We start from the raw sequence: 19,932 nt of genomic DNA on the forward strand, positions 1-19,932 counted from the left end.
GCCATCGGCTGCCAGTGTCAACCTGTGTGCTTGCTTGTGAAGTTTGATTCATTTCATCAACAATCAAGTGCTAGAACCTAGAAGGAAGTTCGAACCAAGCGGAAACCAGCAACCGGAATCTAATCTTGCGCGGTCCGGATGGGACGACAGGGGAAAACCCCCGTTAATCTACGCTGAGTCTACGGTCCATTGTGCAAAAATAGGTGTGTTTTCCGCGCGCGACACTTCCGTCAACGGTCCATTTTGCCGGTGATAACCGGAAGCAGATACGGTGCCGTCTTGTATCGCGAACGTCGCTAAGGGAAATGGTACATCTTTGGCGCTGAGTGAATGGTCGATCGAATATCCGCAAGGAAAGGAGAAGAGCCCGCAGCGAGCCTTCTGACGGTCAGCTGATACGGGGTGGCGTTGTGGATGAAATAAAAAAAAAATCAATACATCGTAATACGCGCGCGCGGATTAATGGAATGTCGGTAATCTTCCCCGGTATCATTTCGTGAAGTTCTGTGGTTCAGTGAAAGGTACGACATTGGCGAAGCTCGTGCTTAGAAGTGGTACACGATCGACCGGATTCACACACCTTCCCCGGGTGGTATTTCGGGTGGAAAGTTTTGCCATCGCATCGCCAAAAGTGTGCCTGCGCCCTGCCTCGAAAAGTCACATTTTAACAAGTTTTTTGGGGGAGAAATTATTACACACCGACGCGACGGTGGATGAGCAACCCGGCCTAGCCCCGTTTTGCCAACATCGGATCGCCGCACAGTCTGCGCCGTCAACAGAGTGCTAAGTGAGCGGATCAACATATTGGGAATCGAACCCGAAAATTTGACACATTTGCAGCCATGGACTACTTGCTCCGCTATCGCAGGATGACTGTTCCGAAAAGGTAAGCAACTTTCTTTGATTAATTTTAGCCGAAGGAATGTTTGACTGTTTCGAAAAATGTGGCAAGTGGATTCAAAAACAAAATTTTACCCTATTCAGTGTTTTGCTAATCCATATGAGCCCTGAAAAGGTTCTTCAAACTTATATTTGAAGCATTCGAAAAACGACAACTTTTTCAATAGTTTGAATTATGTAACGACATACAGGACAAAACGGACTTTCACTTAACTCGAATAGAATCGTCTTACTAATTCATTCGAATTATATTTATTTGTTTATTTATTCGTATCGTCTATTATGTCGTATGTCTATATGTGTATTACTAGTATCAGCGAGTAGCCTGAACCACAAATTCGAGCCTCAACTATCTTATACTAATCATCCCACACTCATTCTCTGATATTGAAGGGAAGCTTCGTTCTTATACTTCTACTTTGGAATGTAGTGATAAAATTTAACACCTACGTTCCCAAATATTGTTTGAGGTGAAAGGTGGTACTTATCAACATTTGTCAACAACACACTCTGTTTCCTACATTTTTTATCGGATGTCCAACCAAAAGAGCTTAGAAATCCATAAAACAAAAGAAGTAGAAAGAATTTTCAATGTGCTACTTTCTACAAATAGATGCATCACTCTTGACACCGGTAATCATAAGGGACCACGCGACGGATATACATTTTATCGACATGCTCAGGCAACACTTTAAGGTTCCCCGGAGCCATCAACACTTTGTCTTCCTGTTTGCCATTTACACGCCGAGCCGGATAACCGCAGGCAACCGTGTAACACCATCTTCAGGCGGCTGATAACTCTTTCTCGTCACCACTTTTCCCGCCACTTGCTGAAACATTGTCAGGACTCGTATTTCACCAACTCCACCAACGGTTGGAGCGCGTGCTTCGGGCGGAGAATGGGGACTCGGAAATTACAGCCTCCGCTAATAGGAAAGGCAAACACGGACAGACTCTGCCAGCAGCTGGCTCGAGGAGGAGAAGAATTATGAACTAACCATAAAGCGTTACACTCTAATCACGAAACGGTACACGTCGCGGCGGAAACATATTGTTTCTGTTGCAGCCTGTTAACGATCGAGCCTTTCGGGGCGCTGCAGAAGGGCTTGGGAATAAGATCTAATCCACCGTTGCTGGCGAACGGCAACAAATTACACATCCATGCGCGTCACCCTCGCCCTCGACACCTCGTAATGAACCATCGCTTTTTTATGTCTTTCTCCCGGCTCCGACTCCGAAGACATCTGCATGCAAGACGGAAAGTGCAGATGCAACCGGTTGTCTTTTGAATAAAAGCGAGTGTACAAAACACGGTAAATCACTCCGACATCTCCGGTCCGATGAAAGGCTGATTGCTATCCGAAACGAAGCGTACCGCCGGTGTCGGGAGCGTAAAAACAGCTCCTAAAACCCGTCCTTCGCTACAACAACAATCAAAAATAATCAGTAACAGCCCTCCAAAGTTCAGGCCCTCATTCATCAAAAAAGGTCGGAAAAGCGGGCGGCACGAGCGGGAAACTTCCCGGAAAAGCTTCGATCCGACCAGACGCTGCACAATCACTTGACCCAACCGAAACGGTCACGGCGCGTCATGCTGCCGATGCAACTACCCGCAGTTCACCCTGCTCCGTGGATGCACTTCGGGACCTCTAGCTAACCTCTGGACCATAGGGGGAGGCACTCTGGTGCACTGCGTCGGGGCCATGCCTTTCTCTTTCCTTTCGAACAAACAAACGGTCCGCCTAAATCCAGTTACCAGCTGTATAGAAGCGTTTGAAGTAGGGAATACGATTGGCCAAAGCGAGCAGTTGGTTAGGCGCGTGCCACGATTTTTGTTTTCCAACATGTCGCGGTGGACGCCCTAGAAGTGGCTATCGATCATTACGTGGCGTGGCTAAGAACAGGCTCTAGTAGGCAAATTAAAGCCCTCGCAGCTTCAATGTGGCACACGGTTCGGCTGGAGCACACCTACCACCGGTCCGTCTAGCTCGTAGAGCTCTCGTTATTCATGAGCCCGATCAACGCGCAAGCTGCTCGGAGGCCTTCATAGTGGGACAAGAAAAGTGTAACACATTTGATTAAAGTAGGAGTTTTTATGCAACGGGGTAGCGCCATTATATATTATAGCGCGGAAAACTGTCTATTTACACGATGTCCAATATATTCTCGTACACTTTGCTCGTCGAGCCGTAGTGGACAAGCCACATATACTTTCCACAATTTTTTTTTAAATATTCTAATATATCTACACAAGACATTTTTGTTTTTTTTATTACCACCAATCGTTCGTTTGTTATTTGAACATGCCAAAATACTGGGATGACTTCAATAAGCATAAACGAACCCGTGTCTGTTTTCTGACAAAATTCAATTGTTCTGAAGCACTCTCAGGCTATTATATACAAAAAGGCAGGTTTTTTTTTTAAACGTGCCGCTTGTTTTTATCGAAAAAGACGTTTAGAGCAGCGCACTACATTCTAGATTGAAAATCTCAAAAAGAGAAACATAGAAAAAAATTTAGAAGATAAATGATTACCTGTTCAAAAAAGACAAAACACCTGTTAACACAGCTAATTTGATCCATTTCTGATGATAGACAAAGAGTTTGCTGCTTTTTAGATAAAAATTATTGGCTCCAGATCACCAGATCTTATTCCAATGAATAACTTTCAGTGGCCAAATATGATATCAAATATTCACAAGGAAAATAGGTGCTCTTTGTCTCAGTTAAGTGCCATAATCTTTCGATTTTGAGACAAAAAATAAGCCATGGCTAATAGCCTGCCGCATGAAACGGGGTTTGAAAACGTTATAGTAATAATTCGCAAACATATGCAGCAATTAATCTACAAAGAGATAGATTTCAATTAAAAAAAAAAAACAACCGATAAAATTCGTCTTAATGGTTGTTTGACATTGTAAGAAAATTTATTGGACACTGTGTATGTTGTGGGAATTTGTACCAAGGCGTTCAACTTAGCCTTGTTCTGAATGTCTGAATCAACCTCAATGGATCTCAATCTATGTGGATTGGTTTTCGATCTATAGAGTAAAATTTCTTTGGCACGCACTTCTTCTTCACTTCGATGTATTTTTCTTTTAAATATTTTATGTAAATTTAGATTCAATAGCTTTTATCCAATCACCTTTCCACCGTGCCACCGAGTGCACTTCAACGCAGGAAAGTTTGCGGTACACGGCACGTACTAGACCAAAATCTAGAGCGAGCGCGATTAAATCGATCGAATCGACGCAGTCGACCAGCTGTCGACTGATGCCGTTGGAGTAAAGGCTTACGGTGGCAACGCTCGCTCGCTAAAAGTTGATTAGCCTTATCGAGCTCGGGCCTACAGCCTCGCACATGGGTAAGACCACCAACCACAGACAAACGCCCAAGATCGCAAGCTCGGCGTTCCACCAATCGGCGTGTCTCGAGCCGACGGTTCCCAGTGCGTACGCAAGCGCAACCGAAAGTGTTGGCGCATGTTGGGATTTTTATTCCCCTGCCACGAGCAACAGTACGCACGAGCAAGTTTTGATTCGCGATACCGCGGGGCCGCTTACGTTGGACGCATGTTTCCATGACGACCGCACGGTGCTGAGCGTGCGCTGAACTCGCCACGGGCCGGAGTCGAGAAGGAGCCGAGAAGCCAAGCCGGCGGAGGTCGATAGACGCCGTCAGCGAACTCGTCCGATGAATTTGAATCACGTAGAAACGCACCTCGCATGCACTGGAGCAACATACCGACACGAACGCGCCCGGTCGGAAGCGGAAGGCACCGCTGGCTGGAAGCCGAGGGATGCCAGAGGAGGCCACTTTGTGATTCGAAGACGTTCAAATGTTCGTTTCGTTCGTTCGGGGTGGAAAGTGTTTTTTTTTTTTGTGAATGAAGCGAATGAAAGTGGATCAGTTTTATTTCTCTGGTCTCGCCGTATTAATGACGATTAGATCGAAAATTCCACCCACCATCCGGAAAATGTATGCATCACGTATGTGTACACTCGTTTGGCCCGGTGGGAATCGTCAGCCAAGTGAACGAGGAACCGGCACGATCCATCACAAATGCGATGGCCTTCGCAGCCGAAAGCCTGTAATGTATTACGGGCTCGAAGGTAAAACGCGAGAGCCAAAAAAAACGAAAAGCCAATCCAAACCAACGGATGGAAAAAAATTCACTTTCTTCGCATGGCGTTCGCAACCATCGCCCTAGCCGTTACTCAATTCCATCGTCATCGTCTTCTTCGGCGGCCAAAGGTAGTAAGACATTTCCAGCCAGCCCAGCGTGCGATGACCGAGTCGGAGATGAATTTGCCGGGTGTTTAAGACAAAACAAAACACAAAAACAAAAACGAATAGAAAAATGGCCTGGGTAAAAGGAAATGTTACGCAAAAAGAGAGTAATTTCGAGCCCACGGAGGGAACTAAAAACTGGACATGTAGGAAGACGATCACGAAGTTTCAATTTAACGGACATGGTTGGTGCTCTTTGAAGCAATGCTGAGAGATGCGTAATGTTTTTTGTCGCAGTCGTATGTTAAATTTAATCAAATGAATGTCCTGCCAGAAACAGTTCCATTTGATAGTTAGCGTTTTTTTATGTCCAAAGCTGAAGCTGTAATGATTTTTTCTTGATTTTATCATACACGGAAGACGTTCAAGTGCAGTGTAAAAAATAAGGGTTACTGAAATGAATTGAAAATACCCACCAAACAAGATTTATCTTTCGTTTCGTGCGAGCGAACGGCGGCGTGATCGAGTAAAAAGTAAAAGTGCATTTCGACGCTCGCTCCCGGTGAATGTGCAGCGAATCGATCAAAGATGCCTCGGAGATGATCGTGCGTGAAAAGAAGTTCACCTTACCCGGCTCTCGTGCGCGGCGTGGATGACCGATCCGTTCCAATAGTGTTTTATAACATCGCAGAGCAGACGGAGGTTTGAGGTGGAGCAACACATGGAACATGCTGTTGAACGTTTTAATGTTCCAGGGGTCGTTTCAAAATTAATTAGTTTCAAGTGAAGTAGAATTGAAGATACATTGTTCAAAAACGGTGTCATAACTGAATTTATAAATGTCTTACAAATGTCTTTACTTCACGAAATATTGCATTTTATTTTATAAATATTGACGATAATGCAAATATCCTGGGTAAAAAATCTGAAGTAAAATTAATCATTTTTTTCTAGTAACAAACGAAAATCAAAAGCTTCGATAAAATTGGGCCCAAAGCAAGGATAAGATACAAATTCCAGATTGCGAAACAGGCATTTATTGCAAACAGTTAATATCCTTACAAAACGAGTGAATGACTGGCGCTAATCCTGTCAGTTGATGATGGCAAAAACGCGTTCCCATGAATAATTGTGAACACTTTTCGTTTTGCCTCACCGCATAAGCCCAGCTTCTCTTCTGATGGACGTTTAATTTGGATCATCCCTTCCATCGTCTCGTGTTATCGTTATTTTTTTGTTCGCCCTCGCTTCCCAAATATTATTTTTCATTCGCTACATTCATTTGCAGCTCCGTACGAAAATGGTAAATAACAAATAACAAATCCATCACTCAGCCTACCGATTGGGAACCGTTTTTACCCAGTTGGAAAGGACTCCACCACCGGACAATGGAGTTTTTCTGTAGCGATTTCGATAGTTCATCGGCCGTTCGGCGGTGTTTCCCTTTGCTATCGATGGTCCGGGGTTGGAAACCGGCCTCGCGTATAATGTATCGACAAGTCGTACAACAATTCACGCTCCATCATCCACCCGGTGATTCCCGCGGGTGAGGGCGCGCGAATGTATAAAAAGACATTGAACGCGATAGAGAAAAAATCAGTTCAAAACCGGGAAAGCCGCCCGCCCGCTCTGGATGGAAAATGTACGCTTTCAAATGGAAATGCTTTCGTTCGCACAAACAGGCTGCTTTTGACATATTGAAGCGTGATTGATTTTGAAGCGCGTTTCGATTGAGCGAAGCGAGACAAATAAAGGCGGCTCCTAAATGTCCCAACATGCTGGGAATAAAAAATTGAAGAAAAATATTAAATACACACAGCTGAGAAAAGCACGAAGCGGTGGAACTAATGGGAAAATCGCGGCTCAGACGACGACATTTCTAAAGTGCCCACGATCACTAGCCACCAACGTCCCGGCCGAAGGAGTGCGGGCAATTTCGAAATGAACCCCCAGCGTACGACTCCTTGACGACTCGCAAACCTTTCTCTTTTCGACTTCGGGCCCATCGAGAAAGTGCACTATTTAAGCTGCCGTGTGCAATTTTCCCATTTTTGGAAGACTCTCCTACACTACGGCGGAGGCTGTTATCTGCAACACCTCTTATTTCCCCCCCGGGGGGTTCGGGGAAGTTCAACCCGGGACGGGTAACGACTTGACAAACCCATCACCGCGGTGACCGTGGCCAGGACCAGGCCTCGTCCGGCAGTGCGTTGCTCTTTGGAGCAGCATGAATCAATGCGCAAAATAACCTCTTGCGGCCCACTCGAACCGAACCCGGATGGGCTGCCAAAGGCCAGACGCACTACGTGCTTTCAATTGCACTTTCAAATTCGACACTTGATGCCGCGCGCATGGTTCCGCAATGGCGCATCGGTGAAATGGAAGCCGGGAGAAGAAAGCGCACAGAAGATCGTACCGAAGAATGGCACGAAGAGGAGAAAATGACAGTTATTTCTCAAAAACAAAACTGTTCCCCTGTACGGGAAGCCTCTTGACACTTTATAGTGTCATTTGAAAGGAGTAGCGTTTCAAGTTCACAGAAAATTGAAACACTTAAGAAAAACCACGAAGAGTTTCAGCATCTACAACAAGCAAGAACAAAAATCAAGTTAGGGATCGGTTACGATCGAAAACTCTCATAAGAAGGAGGGTAATGTGAGACATTTCGAGGGTAGTTTTCCAACGACAGTATAAGGCATAAGTTTAAGAATATGTTTAAAGATCTGTTCTATACAAACCACCTTGGCATAACCTTTATATTTACCCATAACCAGACAAAAACATAAAAGTGCAACTTACCCCACCGAGGCCTCTTGTCACATTTCCCCCCACAAATGACTGGTTCAAAATTGTTAGCTGAATTGGATCGCTACTCTTAAACGCATTAAAAAATGGCACCATTTACGATCAAGCTTAGAGAATTAAAGGTAGGTGTCGTTTGCCACAGATCCGGTTGCAGAATGGCCGAGAATTAAAGATCGATCGTATAGCCAATCGCCGAACCCGGCCTTAGGCGATCCCGAATCGCGATAAAGGTTCAAACCGTCTTCAGGCGTCAGACGTCGATTAGAAATCTCCATATTCACCCGCCGGTGAGGATGCTTATCCCCTTTTTCGGTTGACCTTCCCCAACGCACCGGTAACAAAAAACCCAAAACACATTAATTTCATCGCTTGCAGCAAAGGCGCAAAAGGCGAGACGTCTCGTGCTGTGTCAGCCCCGTCGATCGCGATACTTTCGACGATAATTCACCGCCATCGTGCGACACATGGTGGTGATGGGAGAGTAAGGGGGGACCGCTTCCCGAAAACGAATGCGAACCCCGTATCCTAAGCTTCGATGAGCCATTGCCTTAAGCCATCGCCATATCTACCGCTGACCATGGCGTCCATGGACCGACGGGGACGATGTTCAACTGCCGACACTAGATTAGCGAACTGTCGCCACCGACATGCGGATGCGATCGTCGAATGCGACTCGCGAAACAGCATGACCTTTCCGGTCCGCGCGACCGTCTATTCAACTTAGTTCTGTTGTGTCTTTCTTCTGAAAGAAGATGAACATTTTCGACGTTTTCCTTTTTGAAGCTTTTGTTTGCCACGAGGGGGCGGGTCACGCTTGTATTAGTGGCGGCAATAAAATGTTTAATGACCAAAATCGCGCATACATTTATTGCGCTCACGCCAAAGAATCTGTTGAAAAATCGCCCAGTAGGAGGTGGACAGCTTTCTGTTACAAGAACAACAGCTAGCTTTTGAGAACGAAAATTCTTACATCTTTCTCGCGAGAGAGGAAGATTACAAACAGCAGCCGAACTTCGAACTTGGCTCGGTTCTTAAAATTAGATGCAAATTGATGATGGCTCATTAGCAAAGACTCATTAGGAAAGCGCCCGAAGAGTTTGGATTTCTTTCTGTCATCTTACTCACGATCGGAAGGATTCTTATGATAATGATGATAACCTTTTAGACTAGTATAATTGCGGTAAACAAAGAACAGAAAAAGAGCATTTTAAGTAAAACCAATCGATTGCTTTAAATTCAAGAGATATTCTTTTTGCAATCAAATAGGAAAGTAGAAAATCTCCCACCAAAAGTAAAATTCTTGTAGTAAAGAGATTAACCAATTGGCTCAATGGCCTGATTGATTTCATTTGGTTTAGTATTGCCACATATACTTTCCATTCCATTCCATTTACTCATCCATTCCATTTACTACGTGTCCAATGCGTAAAATTACACTTCGCTGATGGTAAAAGAAAGTTCAGTAGATTTTGGTTTTTTTAAAGATGTTGGTTATTTTGTAAAATCGTTGGATGTTTTAGTTCCTAAGCTATTCACAATAGCAACATTCAGTTTAATCTTCAAATTCAAATATATTTAGAGTGCATTACGCCCTCTTAGTGTATTTTCTTTATTTCTGAAACAATAATTATATTTAAGTAAGTTACAATTTAACCACTTCTAGAGCCAGCGTTTTTAAAGCAAGCCTTAAAAAAAAGTCCCAGACAACAATCTGCACCGAAATAAAATACTCTTCTGGTCGGCTTACCTTAATCCTCCACACAAAGCAACTCAGAACGTACGATATTTGAAAAAGTCAGCCAGGCGTTGTCCATTTGGTTCGTCGCTAAGGGGTCATCACAGCTACCTCGCCTCGACAGAACCCAGCAAAAGCAGCGCGAAGGAACCAGATGGTGGCAGCGGAAACTCGAAACAACAACAAAAAAACGCATAATAACACCAAAGAGCGCTCAGAAATCACTGGGGAGCTTTAAAACCCTCCCAGCATTATATGCGTTGGCTGGCTGCTGCCGAAGAAGGAAATGGCGTCAAATGTGGCGCTTCTTCGACAAACGTCAGCCTGGCGTTGGCTGCCAGCATTTCGGGCGGACCGCAGCCGGGTAGCTTTGGCGAGTGGGCTACAACAATGTGACTACGCTTTTATGAGCCAGCGCAAGCGGTGTGGTGCGGTGGTCGCTCGCCCTGACCTTGACTGTTACATAAGTGCCTGTTTTTGGACGGGCACCGCTTCGGGCAACATGGCACGGCGGGCGAAACGGTGCGAACCTCACACCAAAAAGTATGTTTCCCCGTCCTCTGCGATGTGGAGGTTTTTCACAATTTTGGACACAGCGTGTTTTTTTCCACGACCCAGAAAATGACCCTCGAAAGGGCTTTCAGAGGGTCCGAACGAAATAAAACCCGCTTCTCGAAGTTAACTCGCACGCATACCGGTGCTCCAAAGCGGGCGGAACTGGAGCGGCGCAATTACACCGATCTACTTCAATTTCCATTTTCAATTAAATGATCCAATATGGTTGTGAGGGGTGAACCGAGGGGAGGAATGGAGAAGTACTGTCCAATCAATTCCTCCGTCTCCATCATTAGCGAGTTTCGCGAACTTATGCGCGACTCCTTCTAGCCCCAGAATTGGGGCAGATGGCGAAACTGAGCGACGCAAGGCATTGAAGCGCAAAGATGTGAGATGAATAATTAAATGATCGCTTTTTCTCTGAACGCAAAGTCATTTGAACTAACTTTCCAGCAATTGTGGCTAACAAAGGGAAGATGAGGAGAAGTGTTGTGTTCAAATCTGAGCGATTCTGAAATCACATCGCCATTGACTTGACTGAATTTGAGAAATTTCTGTGCCGTGTGGGAGGTTTAGCGACCAGCAAGAGACAAAAGGAAAACTCCCATCAAAACGTAGACGAACGAGAACAACTCTTACGTTGGACCAAAGAGCTCCTTAACCTTCAAAACTTAAAATTTGATCTAATTTATGACTGAGATGTAGAAATAACGAGCTGCTGGGAACTAACGGCATTTCAAACGCATCATCACCAGCAAAATTTTCGACGGGGACAATGACATTGGCAGTGACAAACTGTGCTGGTCAGGGGAAAGAAGTGGGAAAATTGAATCCAGTGGCAAACATTACCGCTCGCGAACCGGAACTAGAATTTCCTCCGCATCGCGTGACAGCTCGAGAATCGAGTTTGGGGCGATGAAATTTTTAATGCATGCAGTTTTCTGTCCATCCACCACCATTCAGAAACGGTGCTGACGATCTCTACCGGGATGGAAAATCCACCAACCCTACCGGGAAACATAGAAGGAGAACTTTTATCTTCAGACCGCTGCAAGGTCCGGTCAAGACGATACGCCTGTTGACCAGCGCGACAAAATGATCAAAATGAGAATAGAACAAAAAACAAATGGGAAGCAGCGATTCAACGCAGGAAGACAAAGCGCAAACGTAGTGCGGTCGGAAAGAAAACTATAAAAATATTGGCCAACCAGCTCTCCATCATAAAGTTTCCGGCTTCTCGAGCCCGACCCGGATGAAATGAACCGCAAAAGAACCCGTTCTTCGTCTGCCACTTTGCGTGAACGAGCGTTGGTCCGGGGCCAGCGTGGGAAAAGCTTTGCCGAAAAACTATCGCGCCAAGCTATGAAAAACAATGCTTTCGGGAACGGGAGGGTGGGACTTTTACGTTTGGTTATTTTCGGGAAATAGTCCGGATTGTGCAACGGCCGCGGCAAGGCGCCTAGCTACCTCCCCAGAGAGAATGGATCGTAATCGGCGTGAATGAGCTCGTAAAATGCTGGATTTAGAACGTCCGGAAACGAGAATTAAGATCTGGAGCAACGGTGGAGAGCAAGAGAGCGAAATTGGAAAAGGCAACATTGATGGCCCGGAGCTTTCGTAGACGACTGTCTCGGCATGACTGCACAACGTGCAGGATGATGATCATGTTGATGATGTTGCTGCTAACGGGTCGCCTATTACCTCGTTGATTCAATGCTCGAAAATTGTGCCTGAGGCGCGGCTGGAACGAACGCTTTCCATTTAATCATGCGTAGAGCATTAACTTCAATGGGCCAGTTCACATTACAACAGATTATCGGTACTGTTATATTGTTTAGAATGAAGTTCTTAAACATGATGCTACGAATAATAAACGTATGGGGCTGAAGCAAGACATCATTTGTTTCACCCTTATTTTATTTGGTTTTAACCAGATGAACTTAACTGAGAAAAATACGATTTATGTCATAATTCAATGATGCATAAATTTGGTAACTTATCTTTTGGGTAAATTGGCTTATTTTAACTTTACAGAAACTCAAACAATATTTTAGGTTTCGCATGATTTACTAATGCAAATTTTTGTCCTTTCATTATAATTTTGTTATACGTGTTATAAAAACAATATAAAGCAGTCGATTAACATCTCGCCTTACGAGTCAAATAAATGAATAAATTAATATCAGTATCTAAGAGAAATCAAGACTAAATAGATTTTACAGTTGACTTTTTTTAATAAACGAGAAGGAAAATTTAAATAATTTAAACTTTTATTTCACAATTATCTTTTGATTTGTAGCATTTTTAAAAAATTCAAACCTAACTGTCCATATCTAGACGCGGCTAGAGTTTTGTCATATTTTTTAATTATTTAAACTACTTTAAACAATCGAAAACCTTCGCTTGTTTCCTTTCATAGTGAATGATCCTCGCAATGTTGCGGGCCAACCAAGTCAAACATTAGCGCACATTAACATTATGTTGCACTATCGTTACCCCGAGTTGCGTTATCGGCGTTCCCAAAGACGCGTAAATTGTCCATTATGATGCATTTTTCCACCTCATAGCCCACCGTGACCACCATCGAGGCGGTTGTGTATTGTACATAACAATCGTCACACGATCATTACACCGATGCAATCGACCCTCCCACCTCATTGCCGCAAGCGTGAACGCTTTACAGTCTGATCTCGGGGTAAATGATATGGTTTTTCGTTTTTATTTTTATTATTTTTTCATGTCAGTCCAACGTTGACTCAAGGCTTGGCCGAGGGCACAAACCAAGCCCCCTGTGCTCCTGGGGAGTCGAACGAAACATTAAACCGGCGGGAGTCACCGCAATGGTCAGCAAAAGCGGCTCGCGACAACGCCACGACATGACGTTCGACATGCCGTAGAAATGGAGCTCGTACGACACATTTAAAAATGTACCGCAGTGGAAAGGGAGGCTTTTACACGAGGCCTGACCTCGTGGCGTATTCGACTGCGGTCTTGACTTTTTTTTCTCCATCCCAAGGAAAGCACGATCGCTGTCTCGATCTCGACATCGATCGAAACATCGGAGAGTCGGGAGGAAGTACTTCCTAATTTTCCTTTCTTCTCGAACTGCGCGGCGCACGGTTTTCCTTTCTCTAGAAAGTGTGCGTCCCTGGACACGGTTATTTGATAAAATGTCTCGCCAGTGTACCGAAACAACCGAACCGGAACCGATGGTTAACTGCAGCGGAGGCGTCAAATGCCGGGCCGAAGTGACTTCCCGGTCCCTATTGGAACGTGGCGGACGCACCATGGAATTGGGATATTTGTCTTCCCGGTACTATCCGGGGCATCTAATCTACATTAGCATAATGTTTGCATTGTTTTGTGTCGCCGCGTCGGGCGAAAGGTGAAATTAACATGCCCCATTGTCGTGTCGTGGTCGTCGTTCGGTGCGGGAGGCTGGAGGCTTGGCGGCTTCAGGGTCCAACTCTTGTCCCTGTGGTACCTTTGTGGGGGAGGGTGCGGTCTCGGGACGGAAACTGCATCTCGCTGTGCCTGAAGGCGAAGGTTTCGTGGCAGAGTGTTTAGTTTCCCCTTCGAGTGCGCCCTCGAGTGGGGTGAATGTGAAACGGGATCATTTTCGCGGTCTTGTGGGCAGAAAACCATTTTATTATTTCTACCTTTCCCGCACCGAGCACGGGTAATGCAAGCCGGCCGTTGCAGCCCTTGGTACCGTTGCCGAAGGGTAGCCCCGGTTGTAGCGGTCCAAGACCGGGGCGTTGTCGATTGATTTCGCAGCTAAAGTGGTTTCCAGTTTCGGCTTGGTCTCGAATCGGTACTGGATTGACCTAGATTTAAGGAGGTACTGCTTTTCTTTACCGTTTTGCAACCTCCAGCATCGCCGCTGCAGCCTTTGCTGTCGCATGCAAAGCGAGCTGTTGTTATGCTTCTACATGCCCGAACGCACCCTACTCAGCCAGTAACTTATTCCTGCCCCAAGCGAATATACACTCTTCCACTGGACACTTAACGGAACGCTGCAAAACATGTATTTATGCACGCTGCTAGTGCTGCCGGACCAAAAGGGTAAAATGCGCTCGCGATGGAGTGGATTGGCGGATCGGGAAAACCTTGAAAAATTGGGCCCTGCCAGCTGGACACCGGCTCGTCAATCAACGGTACACCAACCGAGTTTGACTGATTGGCTTGATCTTTTTCCGTGAGCCAATAGTCGTTCTTCATGCGCTCAACGAGCCAACTCCAAGAGTGGATTTACGAAGGAACTTCACCCCGGATTGACTAACGAACAAACAGAGAAAGTTCCACCGTTGCTCCCTAGCCGTAATCGAAACATAAACCGTCATATTTATCACCGCACCCCGGCTTGGAGAAGCTGCAGCTCGGATGTTTGGTTGATTAACCTCGCACTTGATGGTTGCAAGTGAGGCGTCAAAATTGGACCAACACCCGAACGACAACCGAAGGGCAAGCTACTCCGTGAAGGCATAAGCTGGCTTCCATTTCTTTTACCACCTTCGACCGATAGAAAGTTGCCAGCATTCTTTTTGCTCACGTCTTCAACGAGCAAAACATTTTTCCTACGGCCATGCATTTCACTCTCGTTCACGTCTGGCCCCGCGATGTCATTGTTGTGCGATCCCCGGGATCGAAATCCGGCGCACGAGCCCGCACGAGCTAAATGATTCAAGTGGTAAAATTAAGATAAGCACCAGCACAGGCAAAAGAGAGCGAAACCGCCTCCACCATGGCCGCTAATAACGGTTAGCACGGTCGTTGTTGGCACTGACGACGGTTTAATGAGCACTTTTAACTTATCGCCTCGAATCGGCCATTCATTGTATCTTACACACGGCTTGGGCCGATCGTGCCGAAGGCCATGATTCGAAAGTGAATCGTACATTTTATGCGATTATTACCCCTGAACGGGTTTATTGTGATCTATTTTTCGGCAAGGGAACTCTGCCAAGGAGCATGCGACGTATCTGCTGTAATAAATACATGGAAACGAGTCTGATCGATGCTGCCTAAGTTCACAAGTTGAAAGGCAAACGAAAGAAAAGCATTTTTGCTAGATCGGCTATCACTACTTCTGTTTATACCGAAACCAACCGAGAGATAAAAATTGAAGACCCTTTCGTTTTACGAGGCAAACGTAATTTACATAAAACAAAACTTCACTCCGAAGGATAAATAGCCCCTCTCGTTACAAGTAGCCAGCGCGTCAAACAGATCCCAAAGAGGAAAGAAAACCTCGTCTCTCACTGTACCCGGCAATCATAAGTGACGCTCCGTCTATAACTGTCGAAATCGCATTCATTTCGGCCCTCTAATGATCCGAAACGATCGCAAAAGAGCCACTCTCCGGCGGAGAACTTTCAGTTTCGATACCGAAATTGGGTCCCTCCGAAAGTGACGGTCGCGCTTTCGTTGCGGTAACGATTTCGGTTGCGTTTTTGCTTCGATTACGCAGGCACGTCGATAATGGGATACACTTTCAGCACAGTATGTAATAGGAGCACGACAAACTCACTCACCCGGAGACAATTAACGGACGGTGGATCCTCCCGGGACGATTGTGGAAGATGGAGAGGACGTCATGTAGGAGAGCTTTAAGTGATGATGGCCACTTGTTGGCTCGCGGGGTTGTTTCGGCGGGTCCGGCTCATCAAAACGGTGGACCGTCGTCGCAGAAAGCACATCTGGTTCACCGATGGTAATAGTCCCACGGGTGAAAGGATGTTGCACTCTTCCTTTCTAAACTCTTTGAAATAGTTTTTCTGGCCACATCGGAACCCGGTGCCGGTGACAAGGGACTACAACGAGTTCCAAATCATCCTAATGCCGTGTTTTTTATCCACTCATCCACTAAACCGTGCTCTAACGTCACACCTGCTGTGAATACATTTCGTTTTTTTTTGTGGTTACCTCGGTGCCGGCTGCATTTCAATGTGCGACCGAAAGTGAACTTTTGGCCACATTAGGGGTGCCGCTTCAAAGAGAAACGAAAAAACGAGCCGAAAAATAACAGAATACCGTGTGTCCTTTCTAATCACACCCCGTAGGGTACAACGGCAGTGAGAGGTACCTTTTTCTTCTCCCCAGCTTAACAGTAGCAACTGAACCTAACCTCAAACTGTAGCTCATCGATCGTTACGCTCAAACCCGATCGAGGAGTTCGTTAAATTTCACTCCCAATTACAACAATTTACGAGCTCTAGCTGTTGACACAGACGATCGCGTCACAATGATCACCTCAATCTCGCATTGGACACCTTTGTGGCTTTAGCACACGCGCTCAACAATGGAAGCGAATGGGCATGATAGATCGATCTCGATTTGACATCTGACAGATCGGTGCATGACCTTTCGAAGCTCATCACTGGATCGACCCGTTGGATCGACAATCAATCAATGTAACGGAGTTTGCTTGGCTGTTCACCTTTTAGACAAATGGATGCATGCTATGGAATTACGTTTCGCTATGATCCAAAATTAACTACACCAATCGGTAAGCTAATACGAGCTACCTGTGTTTTGTCACAAACTCACGTAACCGACTGTTTTCAAAAGCTTCCTTTTCTTCCTCTGAGGAGACCACACTGACGTGATCGTATTTTAAGCAATGACATCAACTTCATTAGGCGCCCGCGCGACTCCTGCTCATCAATAAATGAGCGGTTTGCAACGCCATCGGCCTTCATCACATCCGAAAGCTAGCGTTGTGCGCGTTTCCGAAAAGGGAAAATGCCGCTGAAATGACCCTCGCCGAAAGGCGGAACTGAAAGGCCGACCGGCGGATTCATTAATCAGGCGAAATTCATCGCGGTGACGTGTTGTCGAACGTGATATTTCGTGATGCTGTGGCTTGGGAGGACCGGTTCGTTGGTGAGTGTCGCGAACATTAAGAGGATGTCTTCAGCGGTAGATTTAGTGGTACTTGGCAGTGTATTTCGGATGCGACGGGATGCGTTATCGGTAATGGAACTTTGCATGTGATGACTTTCACTTTAATTTGATTAACTTAAATCGTAAACACTGGGCATGTGTTTTACGGGCAAACAGTCAATCGAAGGTATATTTTGTAATGAGCTGAGCTATCTTCAAAGATTTCCCATGGTGTCTTTTATGGAATACACTAACATTCATAATCTATTTTGCATAAATGATTTAAAGAAAATTATTATTGGTGCTTTGAGGCTTGTAGCAATATATATTCCGTTAAAGTAAGGATTAATGCGCAAATGGGTATACTTTTCATCCATAAGCATCTGGAATAAGTATCTACCATCTTTCTATAGCAAACGATTTTCACTCCAGTCGTTGATAGAATCATCAAAATTAATTATGATTTTCAAACGCTTCCGCGAATCGGCTCGAAACTCAATTTCGGTTGTTCAATCAAATGAGTTCGTGACCAATAAAACCCATTGTCGAGGGGGCGCGAACCCACCCGAGGAAGCAAAAAATTAAAAAAAAAAAGGCTACACTACGATAAATTAATATTTCAAGCTGTACGTTCTTGACTCTGCGGGTTGACTCCGGCCGCCGTCAAACCGATCGATGGTCAATGGTTTTTCTTCTTTCAGATTTCATTCAAGCTTTCCACTCGATTTAAGTATGATTTTTGATTAATTTTATGCCATGCTAGAGCTCTCTACTGCTTGCCGAGCTGACCAAGCCCTGGGTGGTCGTCAACGTAGACTACTTGCTTTTTTTTATATAATGTTAACCCAAAACCACGCTCGAGCACCGCCTGTGTAGCGTTTAGGATACTCATTTCGAATACAATGTGTATCACGCGGTGTCCATAAAAATAAACCGTAATGTTCCCCTTCGATCCGGCGGAGGCTTCCGGAGGAGCGGTGAAATGGGAAAATAAAATCGATAAACACAGCATAATTGAGAGGGGGCGGTACGCTGGAGGGTGGAAGAACATGGTGGAATATTGAAATTCACCCCACAGCCACCGAAGCGGTGTATTGGAGGGTAGTGTGTTGGCCACTAGAGAGAGGACGGAGAAAGTACGGAAGGTAAATATCACTCAATGATTTTAATCACTCTGAAGATGTTCCCACAACGAGCAAAAAAAAAACACCGATCACCCCAGCATACACGGGGCCAAAAAAGTGAAGGTGAACAAGGTGGAACGAAATGAAGTGAATGACACAAAAAATTGCTCGACAAAAAAAAAAACAAATCATCATCATCGTCAAAACTTTCAACACCAAATTCACGGACCGGAAAAAAGCGCCCACGAAGCCGGTGTCTCGTCTTGATGGAGGCCGCGGTTTTGCGTTCGGTTTCGTGTCTTGCACGGTTTGCAGGGCTTCCGTGCCACGACTCTGCTAGTCGAACTTTACAAGCTGATAATCAGAGCGCATAATTAATTCACTTACCAACGGGGTTGGGTTTTTTTCTCTATTTTCCCCCCCGACATTGCAACTTCCCCAGTGGGCTTTTTCGTTACAAAAGTGAAGGAAGGAAGCGACCAAGTGCTTCGCTGGCACTGAAATCGAAAATTAGGAACCAAAACATATAGCAAGCAAGGAACGGGTACGACTGGACGGAGAAATTAAATTTCAAACAAAAAACCGAAAGCGACACGTCCCGGACACTTTAAGCCAAAGCAGCCACTTAAAGGTGAGGAAGCTTTTTTCAAACCGCCAACCGGCAACGCATCGTTTGGGGTTTTTCCTTTTTGCTTTCGGGTCGGTCATAGAAGTTACCTTGGCACACAGACATGGCTTCAAAATCAATAGAAAGCGAAAGCGTACACATTTCTAACAGAGGGCACCAGATTGGGTGTTTGGGCTGGAAAGTGATAACGCATAATGAAGAGAGCTAAAACGAAACATCAAAACCGAGTGTCTGCAAATATTCTCAATCCTTACAAAAAAAAAAACAGAAAACAACAACTAAATAAGCTGGCAATAGAGAAGCCATCCCAGGCGCGTGTCATACTAGAACGGTTTTTTTCTTCCAAAATATATTTACCATCACCGTCAAATCTTTCCGATGCAGCCCGTTCATGATGGTTAATCGACGCGTGGCTCGGGGAAGCAACCCACGACTTGGTAAGGCATCAGTTGCCAACGCAGTAAAAAGATGTTGGCAAAAAAACAGGAAGGGAAGACAAGAGGAACGCAACACCTCAACAGAACGACAAAATAAGACAAAACAAGAACACACACGCGTTCGCTGTTGGAAGCCGAGACAAGACCGTGACGGAACCGTAAGGAAAAAGAAAAACAGGTCGGCACACAGGACCGACCGGCCGGGGGGAGGAAAACGACGGTGGGCGTTAAACCCTCCACGGTCAGGTGCACGGAAACACCGCCGAAGACAAGAACAACCAAAACAAAAGCCCAACCCCGAATGCAAACCCCAGCAGAAACATACACTTTCCATTTGAGGAGGAAACGGCGGAGGAGAGAAGGGGGGGGGGGGGGCAAAGGCAAACAAAGGCGCAAGGGACGATGGCGGGGCCAGAAAGCCAACCATCAGCACCGCGAACGAACGCGACACGAGCTCGCTTCTTGAGTCTTGGTCGTACGTGGTTTTTGGGGCGGGTTTGGTTTTGGAAGTCACGCTTGATCGGCGACCGACTTGGCGATAGGCGGAAGGAGTGGAGAACAGAAATAGAAATGCGCCCCGTGTAGCATGGCGTGGCGTCAGGTGAAGGTGAGCGTGATGGCCGAAATAGCAA

General features: G+C 45.6%; 1 protein-coding gene across 1 annotated transcript in view; it reads left to right on the top strand.

Moving 5' to 3' along the window:
* Window positions 1-842: 842 nt before the first annotated feature.
* LOC131281530 (heparan sulfate 2-O-sulfotransferase pipe) overlaps window positions 843-19,932 on the top strand; it is a 126,015-nt gene continuing 106,925 nt past the window's right edge. The window contains exon 1 of the mRNA XM_058310867.1: window positions 843-886. Within this exon, the coding sequence (XP_058166850.1) occupies window positions 843-886 (44 nt within the window). The remainder of the gene's footprint in view (window positions 887-19,932) is intronic.

The sequence above is a fragment of the Anopheles ziemanni genome, chromosome 2 (genome assembly GCF_943734765.1).
Source record: "Anopheles ziemanni chromosome 2, idAnoZiCoDA_A2_x.2, whole genome shotgun sequence".
In the NCBI taxonomy this organism is placed as follows: domain Eukaryota; kingdom Metazoa; phylum Arthropoda; class Insecta; order Diptera; family Culicidae; genus Anopheles; species Anopheles ziemanni.